The 9,948-nt window shown below is 32.2% G+C and overlaps 1 protein-coding gene across 2 annotated transcripts; it reads left to right on the top strand.

Moving 5' to 3' along the window:
- Positions 1-3,178: 3,178 nt before the first annotated feature.
- Positions 3,179-8,981, top strand: LOC147390678 (BAG family molecular chaperone regulator 2-like). Of its 2 annotated transcripts, none has more exons than XM_086460058.1 (4): positions 3,179-3,509; positions 5,154-5,410; positions 6,093-6,239; positions 8,738-8,981. In XM_086460058.1, exons 1-4 carry the CDS (start codon positions 3,299-3,301, stop codon positions 8,873-8,875), a joined length of 753 nt encoding a protein of 250 aa, XP_086316184.1. In that variant the 5' UTR covers positions 3,179-3,298; the 3' UTR covers positions 8,876-8,981. The 2 variants fall into 2 exon arrangements, with proteins under 2 accessions (XP_086316184.1, XP_086316185.1); XM_086460059.1 differs by lacking the exon at positions 8,738-8,981 and adding an exon at positions 6,371-8,716.
- Positions 8,982-9,948: the final 967 nt, after the last annotated feature.

Genomic DNA, 9,948 nt, shown 5'->3' with positions numbered 1-9,948 from the left:
CTTGGCATTCTCTTGACTCACATTTTGTCGTCTCTCCCTTACTTACAAAAGGGCATGTATTCTTGACAGGATGAAGGGAAAATTATTAAAAGAGGGTTAAATATTTTTAATATTTATTGAAAATAATTTTCTTTTTAAATTACTAAAAACGAATTTAGTCGCTGGACAGTCCAAAGTTTTAATATGTTAAAATACATTGCTTTACAAAAAATGCCCTCTGAATGATTAAAATAACAGATTGTCCAATGTTTTAGTAACTTGCTTTAACACCCCAACAATTTAACCTCCATTTAAAATGTTGGACTGTCCAACGACTTAATTCATTTTGGTAATTTAAAAAAAAATGTTTTTTATTTTTGTTGTTGTTGTTGTAAATATTAAAATATTTTATCGCCTTTAAGTAATTTTCCCTGTTGTGAGCTAACCAATAGCATTTATTTATAGGACGAGGACAAAAGTTTCTATAAAAAGTAATGTTTCCTAATAATAAGACCAATTTTTTCAATTTATTCTATTAAGGTCTCCAACTTTAGCCTTTTGATCAATAGATCAACAACCACAAACTTCATGTTGACTAATTCTATGGGTACATCTAATGTTTTTTAACCTTTCTTTATTGAAAAACTATTTAACCTTTACGAATGTAGACACCACATTTTGTACACGTCTGACTTGTCAACTTGATTGATTCCAATGATGAGCAGTACCATCCAAAAAGAATCTTCAACTATTATCGTAGCAAAGAGTGCGGATTGTATGTTTCCAGGGTGGAGGATTGAAACCCTCCTCCCACACCCCAATAAACGCCATGTAAGCCGTAATCTAAGGAAAATTTTAAGGCACTAATTCCTTAAGGAATTTCCTTGGATTACGGCTTATGTGGCATGTATTAGGATATGGGAAGAGGGTTTCGATCCTCCCCACCCTGGGTGCATACAATCCGGACTCATAGCCAAAATGGGATTTTCGAGACCATTAATTTTCCAACTTGAAAGTATTAAAAAACCTAGGCTTCACAATTTTAACAAAATGATAAAATAAAATAAAATAAAATAAATGCACCCTAATAGGACTTAACCCTCTCCAAGCCAAAAATATCTTGAAAACCTTTGAAACATTTGATTTAGTTAAAAAGTACCCTTAATGGACATAATCATATTCCATTGAAATATGGAACATTACTTAATAGGCCCTAGGGAGGAGTTTCTTTCTAAATAATCCCTTACTTTTGGGCAGCAGCTTGACATTCCATTTAGTACATAGTTTTGAGTGCTGATTTTGTAACTCAACCTGACAAGGTAACTCAATTGACGCTGTGGGTGCAAGAACTATAGATTTTTTCCCTTGGGATACACAATTGCACATGTTTTATGGGGACATGCAATTGTGTATCCTAAGAGAAAAAATCTACGAATCTTGTCAGATACACGTCAATTGAGTTTTTGAGTTACCCTGTCAGGTTGAGTTACAAAATCATTCCACAAAAATTTATATGTAAATGGTCCCTCAACATTAGCTCTCCTTTAATCTTTTTTAGTACCCAATTTTCTCATCTTCTTCTCTTATGTATATTTTTAAATGATAGTTGTAATCATTTCAACAATTTTTTTTTGCCATGAATAGTGATTACAAAATTATATACTCTTAATTTAATTTGAACATTTAGATGTATTTTTCATTTTTATTTTGACGATTTATAACAAAATAAAAATAAATAACAAAAGAAGTCGGGATTATAAATTTTTTGAAGATTATGTCATAACTTTTGATTCGAGTGTTCGTTTTGCAACTATAATATATACATTTTGGAAACTTCGAGAAGATTTATCCATTGTCAAGTTCGGAAAAACAAAAAATAAATACATAAAAAGATCCAAATCGCATTTACAGTGTCGGAGTTCACCACTTTTATTATCAAGATCAACAATTTCAGCATCGAGTTCAACTTTTTTTCTTTTGCAGTATCAAACTTGACACTTTTTACTGTTAAGTTCAACGTCTTAAATTTTTAATAGGGATGTGATAACGAACGTTAGGCTTTGATACTGCAGTGAACTTGTTTTGTAAAAGGAGTTTTCATCATTGCATGAAAAATCTTTCAAATACAAGTTAGCTGCTCATAGTCATCTATTCAAGAGACAAGGTATTTGTAACCACCAAACTAAGTTTAATAAATTGGGGTGTAATAAGTAAAGTTGGGGTGCCAATTGTAGCTCTTATAAAAAATGAAAATTTTGATAAAGCTTACAGAGCAAGCATTTTTTTCTAAATAACCAGTTCAAGAGGCATTTTTCTTATGCACATGTTCGATGTCGAAAAATACTTGTTAGACATTCTTTTTGTAATCTTTTTTTCATTCATTATTTTTTGTAAATATAATTTTTTTTATGATTTTTATTTATTTATTTATTTATTTTAAATAAAACCAAAACAATGCTGCAAAAACATAAGTTTGATCGATAAAAAGGACTGTTATTAAAACATCAACTTTTACTTACAACACACCAATCCTTTTGAAATTGAGTGGATCTGCAAATCATGCATTAAAATATGCCAAAATTCTAATTACGGTACACTATTAATGTTAATTCCATAATATGCACGTGACACATTGTTCACTTTTTACGTGCCTAACGAACTCGTAAGTTCGTCACTTTTAATAATGAATAGTGTATCGTGTGCATATTTTCTTAAATAAAATGAACTGTGAACCAAAATTGCAATTAGAACAAAAGTCATGCATATTTTCGTAAATATCACCTTGAAATTAAAGTAACATATGGCTTGGTGTGTTATCAGTAAAAGTTGGTGTGCCAATAGACACTCAAGAGGAAATCTTCCAAGGATTGAATTGGCTTCTTAGGGAATTAGGGGGTACAATAGTAACTTCGATCATCCCCATCACATAATCAACCAACCACAAAGCTTATTATAAAATCATCAACCAACCACAGAGGATACATTAAACATCTTATCCACGTCATCCAACTTGCACTCAAAATCACTAACCAGCATACGCCACCTGGCACATTACTTATTTCACTACCACCCTTACTCTGTCGGCAAATGATGCTTAGCTGTCCGCGCAAAACACTGCCAAACCAACACGTGGAGCATTATTATTGGTCAAAATAATCGCCAATTATTTACATAAATGTGTAGCAATTTATAAGGACCCAAGTACAGAGTGTGTGTGTCGGCAAGAGATGCCATAGATATTTTTTTGCGGGAAAACGGCAGATTTCAATCCTTCCGTTAGTTGTGGACGGAAATTGAGGGTGGAATCGCAGAGAGGACGATGAAGAGGGCGGGATTTAACGGAAGAATGACTGAGAGCTCGAGTGCTACTACATCGAAAAAAGAAGATATCGAATGGGAGATGAGAGCAGGAGGATTGATGGTACAAAAGAGATGCACAAATCCTGATGTTTCAGCTCCAAATCTACGGATACGGATCGCTTATGGTTCATTGAGATACGAGATCTCTATCAATTCTCAAGCTACATTTGGTAAGATCGATCGTTCTGTCTATCAACACTGTTCTATGTTAAAGATCTTCGATTCTAATTTCTAAATCCAGATTTTTTTAATGCGAATTTCGAAAATATGTTTGATTTATTATTTAATTTTAATTCTAAATTTTAAATATCGTAGTGTTGAATTTCTGTATCAGATGGCATTTTGGTAAATTTATTTAGTTGTATTGGGTTTTGTGTGAATTTAGTCAATGGGCAAACATTTCTCCAATTAGAGATTCATGAGAAGAAGAAGCTTTGGGTTCCACTCTTTTTTTAGGATGACGAAAATACCCTTATCAGATGCGATCTTAAAATTGGCTAGGGAAAGAAGTGGTGAAGTCTATGGTTAAATTTTGGCTTTGTATATATTGATTTTTTTATTGACTTAAATGCTTCTAATCTGTCTAAAATATAGATTTTTGACTAAACATCTACTAATCCACCTTATATTAAAAAAATAATATATATATATATATATATATTATGTAAATGTATATATTAATATTCAATAAATATAAATTGATTCATTTATTTTGAATTGTACAACTCAGACAAGTTTACTCCATATGGACGGTTCGAAACAAGACCAGATACCTGATGTTAATATTGTGATTTGGGGGTGTTTTTTAATACTCTTGTCAAAAATATTTTTCTAGACTTAAAAACATGTTTAATGGGTACTCGACTTTTAAATTTTCAAAATAAATCAAATGTTAAAAAGTAAATAAAAGCGAAAATTGTCAATAATCACTTTTGTATGAAGTTAAAAGGATGAAATTACAAGATTTTGATTTTAAAAAAAATCTTATTTTTTAGTTTATGTTGAAAATGTCCCTATTATTAATGCCGTTATCTCTGGTCTCATTTTTATTGGTCACACATCGTCATCGTTAAGAGCTATTTTTAGTTGATTTCACTAGAAGTCCCAAAGGTTTTTTTTAAAAAAGTACTTCTAAACTTTGAAAGATGTTTTTAAACATTGTTACCAAACAATCAAAGTCGCAATCACAATTCTTATAAAAATTAATCAAAAAGAAATGTTTCATAAAAGGGCTTACACTATTACGTTTTTTTTTTTTATCGATAAGTTTGTCTCTAATTCAGTAATTCGGTGTTGGCGGGATTTCAACCGAGATCTCTAGTATCATTACCTAAAGATTTTACCAATTAAGCTAATTGGCATTTGCAATTTTCACGGTTACTCATTAATTAACAAAAATTTTTCTAGGATAAGTTTAGAAAGCTATTATTGGCAGCCCAACATTTACTTCTTACACCCAAATTAAATAAACATAAACCAATGGTAGGAGGATAATACATGTTGGTTGATAGATTTAGTATTTTATGCGGGCCTAAACCTAATTGTGACAACCTCAAAAGTTATTTGAATGTGTTATAATGCTTTGTAATGTTGAGGTAATAACTTGAAACTTAAACCAAACTTTTATAATATTCCAATGATGTGTTTTAATCTTTCGTCAGGGGTGATAAATAATTTTAAGAAATTAGGGTGTGATAAGCAGAAGTTAGAGTGCCAATAGCAGCTCTCTAAGTTTAATGTACAAAAACAAACACAATAATCAAGGGTAAAATTGTTATTTTGATCATTTAAGAACAATCACATGTTTTTGGCAGGTGAATTGAAAAAGCTTGTTTCAGTTGAGACCGGATTGCAACCGGCAGAACAGAGGCTTATTTTTCGAGGAAAAGAGAGAGAAAATGGGGACTATTTGGACATATATGGGGTCAAGGACAGATCAAAAGTTGTTTTGTTGGAAGACCTGGCAAGTAGGGAAAAGAGGCTCTTAGAAATGAGGAGGAGAGAAAAGATCCAGAGTGTTCATAGGGCTATTTCCGACATTTCCATTGAAGTGGACCAGTTGGCTGACCAGGTAGGTAACATACATGTCGTTTCTAATTTGTCTTATGGGTACTTTTGTCTATTTGAAATAAGTCCAACTGACAATTTTATTTTAGACTTTAATAAGAAGAGAAATGGATCGGATAATAAGTAAGAAATTATATATTTTGTCTAAATATAAAAGATTTATTTAATAATTTATATAAGAATTTGATCCAATCCTCGACCCAATATATGATGGTTAATCAATGTAGTTCGAATCTAATATTGAGATCTCATAAAAACCTGATCCAACAATGGCTTGATTGGATTCTCATCGATCTGATCCAATTCAATGACAATCCATATCGTTTTGGACCTAGATCAACCCCAATCCTAGGTCCAATCCATATTGTCCATAGAGTAAATAACAGAGATTTCTAGTTTTACACCAACTTTTTTTTTTATAGCACCTAAATTTTTATTAAATCCCAATATATAATGAAGATGTTCAATATTTTTTCTCTAATTTTCATACAATGTTCACAAGAACTCCTATAAAGAAAATGAGAGATAATAATGGCATTGATAATTTTCATCTTTCCTCCTATTTATCTCTCTTGATGGTTAGGGCATTCGCCCCATCCGCAAAATCTATAAGAAAAGTTTGGTGTGACAATGGAAGTTTGTGTTTTAATTATAATAGTTTATGATAATTATTTTCCTCTGCTCAGGTTATAGCCATCGAAAAATCTATCTCAAATGGGAATAAAGTGGCGGAATTACAAATCACAACTTTAATTGAGATGCTCATGAGACAAGCAATCAAGCTAGATAACATTTCTATCGAAGGAGACACCTCCACGCATAAAAATTTTGAGGTATTTACTTCCCTCTCTTTCACTTGCTAGGCCTTAATGAGTATCCTCTTAGACTCTTGTAAACACAAAAAATCTGCATTACCTTGAAATCTGTGACAATGCCTTGTAGTCTCTGTCTCCAATGTTTTTAGGTACGCCTACAACACAACCTATCTGATGCTAAAGTCAGATTAACCAAAGAAAAATCAGAATTGTAGTGTAGAGAGTGCACAACAATATCTTTTGGTGTTCTTATCCATGTATTTATAGAATTAAAATCCTATGATCACATTAGATGTCATTTACCAATTCAATCCTTATCCAATTTAGTAGGTAGATATTGATATGAAATGGATTCAATCAACATCCCATCCTTATTCAATCATTCTTTTGTGGATTTTTCCGTTATCAAGATCCCAACCAAATCTAACTTCGTTCGATCCTTTGGTTTTTATGGTTTCGAGTAGATCAGGTCGCTTCATGATGCGTTGTTATTTAACCTGAGTCCATACACTTGATTTAGATCACATTCGAGTTAGTTGAGTGCTCAAGATCACTCGAAACTGGGATGAACTAGCTTGGATTTCCAAGGTTTAATTGGAATCCTAAGTGTCACGTGTCACACCTTGGTGCCCTACAAAAAAATATCCTCCACAACTCCCATGGAGACCATTTTCATAAAATTTCAATATGTTCTAATTTGACTTGATTAAAATTAGACTTGAATTTAAAAAATTAGATTGTTCAACGACGCCACAATGAGAAGTAGGGGTGCAACTTGGTTCGGGTTAGAGCAAAATCAAAACCAAACCGAAGAAGATCGATTCCATCATATGAGAATTAGAACCGAACTGATTTGTTTTAGAACCAAGCCAACCCAAATTGACCTTACGTCGGTTTTGTTCAGTTCAGTTCCATGGTTTGGTTGTAAATCGTAGTCACAGAGAGAGAGAGAGAGAGGATCAACCGCTGGCAACCGGTCGCAGAGACGATAGAGAGATGAGAGTTTGCCACTCGTAGAGAAAGAGAGAGAGAGAGAGATAAAAAAGAGATGAGGGTTCGATTTTTTATTTATATAACAAAAAAATAATAAAATAAAATATGTGGTACATTTTATTTTAAATAAATATTGATTCGATTTTCGATTTGGTTCGATTTTTTATATTGTTTGAATCGAGAATTGAATCAAATTCATCGATTTTTTTATTTTTAAAATTAGAAATCGACCCGATATAAATCTAAATCAAACCAAATCAATCCAAATTCCACAGTTTGATTTGATTCTCGGTTTGAACCAAATTAAGTTGCACCCCTAATGAGAAGTCATGTTAGAAGTCAGTTTGCCTTCGTGAGCTAATAACTCAATCCAACTATAGTAGGATTTGAATTATGTTATAATTTAAGCATGAGAGTACGATAAAGTAGATCTAGAATACATGTGAGGAACTCGACGAAGATCATAGATGGCTTTATGTGGGCGGCAAACACGTTGGAGATGGGAGGAACGCACGAAACTAGGAATTGTGGACATCGCATCATGATTTGTCACAAAATACATTCTTCACTTCAAACTGTCTAATCGTTCGGTTACAGGGCAATGAGAGAAAGAACTATGTAAACAATAGTGGGCTTCCCAAATATACAATAAAGGCTTATTTTCCAAAACATGCACCGAAAATTGTAAAAAAATCAAAACGTTGCACTATTCAAATTAATTCCAAAATTAGTAATTTATCGTTTCTGAAAATAAGTTTTTAACAAAGCAATAATAAATAAAATTAACAGTATTTTTACAATTTTCACACCCAAAATACCATTTTTTTTTTTACTTTATATTTAAATTATTTAATTATCCTTCTTTTAATCTATATTTAATTTACCTTTATATCCTCCTATATTTATTAATAGAAGAGTTGGGTTTTGATAAATGCGTAGGGTGAAAAAGTAGAAGAAAGAAAAATTACATTTTTTTGCATGAAAAATGTAGAAGTTACTGTTCATTTTAAAAAATACTGTTTGGATAAAAAAAACTTATTTTTGAAAATGGTAAATTATCGTTTTTGTAATTAATTAGAATAATGTACTATTTTTGGAATTTATGCTCCATTTTGGTAATTTGGGCTTCTGGTTACTAGGCATGTTTTATGGTGGTCAATGGTATCGTTGGATGGGAAGCCAATGTATTTTAGATTGATTTAGTAAACTATGATTTTCCCATGTAAAAATATTTGTCAAAGAAAAGGGAAAAATGATTTTCTTTCAACAGTGGGAAAAATGATTTTCCCATGCTTACAAAAATGATTCATTTTTAAAATGATTGATTTAGTTATACTCTATTGTTTTTTCCATAATTTACCACATCGTCCCTATACCTAAGACCCTGCAATCAAACACCAACATACATTTATTTGGAATTCAATTTTCTTGTAAATGCTTTTCTCATAAATTGATTTTCTTGAGAAATCATTTATTAAGAGTGATATAAACCCTAATTAGTAGGACTTTTTGGTATTTTGCAGGGCAAGAGAATTCAGAAGTGTGTAGAAAGCTTAGATGTGCTCAAGATCTCAAATGCAAGAGTAGAGCCTGTGGTTGCCACAACCAAATGGGAGACCTTTGATCCACCAATTACAACAAATTGGGAATTTTTCGATTGATCTTCTTTTTTATTTTTATTCATTTTTATGTACTTTGATTGGAACCCATTAAATAAGCTATTCGAGTTGTAATTATAGACTTTCTATAACTACAATCTTCAAACAAGCATGCGAGTGGCCCATCTCTCTCTCTTTCTGTCAAACACTAATATGTGATATATAGGAGAATTATTACAAATCTCAAGATGAAAATAAACGAAAGAAAAACAAAAATGATTGGATAGCTATTGGGTTCAGAGAAAATAAAAATGATTTATTGGTTCGTAATGAAGCTTTGAAATAGCTAAAGGTTGGACATGTGTCGTACAAAGTCAAGATTGTGGATGCTGTTGTCCCATCTATTTTTCCTTATCCTGATCATCATCATCGCAAACAAAATAACATAAAATTGGTGTGGGACTTCTCTTTCAACAAGATGATTCCCACAAAACACTTAGCTAACATTATCTCAAAATGGCACTTTCATAGAGTTTCTTCTCTTAATGAGACGGAACTCTAGTAAATTTTCATATTTCCATGCAAAAGACAAGAATCAATATGGGTTGTTGACCCTAGGGGTTGGCTCAATAGTAATTTTGAATCAATAAGTGGTTAATGCCTGTAGGTCGTGAGTTTAATACCTTATATAAGCGTTAATTCTTTAGGGCCACCCGCGAGGGAGTACTCTCACTTACCTGATGCTTGTGATATACCAGACGTGACATGTTTCCAAGACTAGTCCTTGGACAAGATCATGGTCTATGGATTGAGCAAAGCTCAAAATAAGGGACCGGTCCATTGTCTATAGGGATTCCCCATTATTATAAAAAAACACAAAACTAAAAAACACAATAAGGGTGGTTCTTTAACAATAAATCCAATTTTCCCCATGTCCTTAGCTAACACTATCACCTTTGACGCATGGGAACATACCATGTATTCGTTGTATTTTCAAGACAATGGCATAAAAAAATAAAAAAAAGGGACATCTCTACTAATGAGACTATCCTCATGGTTCATCATCAGAAGACTAATGACAAATTGACACAGCATTTGTACGTGGCTGATGTGGCACGGGCACAAAACCATTGATC

The sequence above is a fragment of the Akebia trifoliata genome, chromosome 11 (assembly GCF_017979445.1).
Source record: "Akebia trifoliata isolate Shusen 1 chromosome 11, ASM1797944v1, whole genome shotgun sequence".
Taxonomy (NCBI): domain Eukaryota; kingdom Viridiplantae; phylum Streptophyta; class Magnoliopsida; order Ranunculales; family Lardizabalaceae; genus Akebia; species Akebia trifoliata.
Note: the sequence above shows the minus strand (reverse complement) of the source record. Positions and strands in the feature narration are given on the sequence as shown.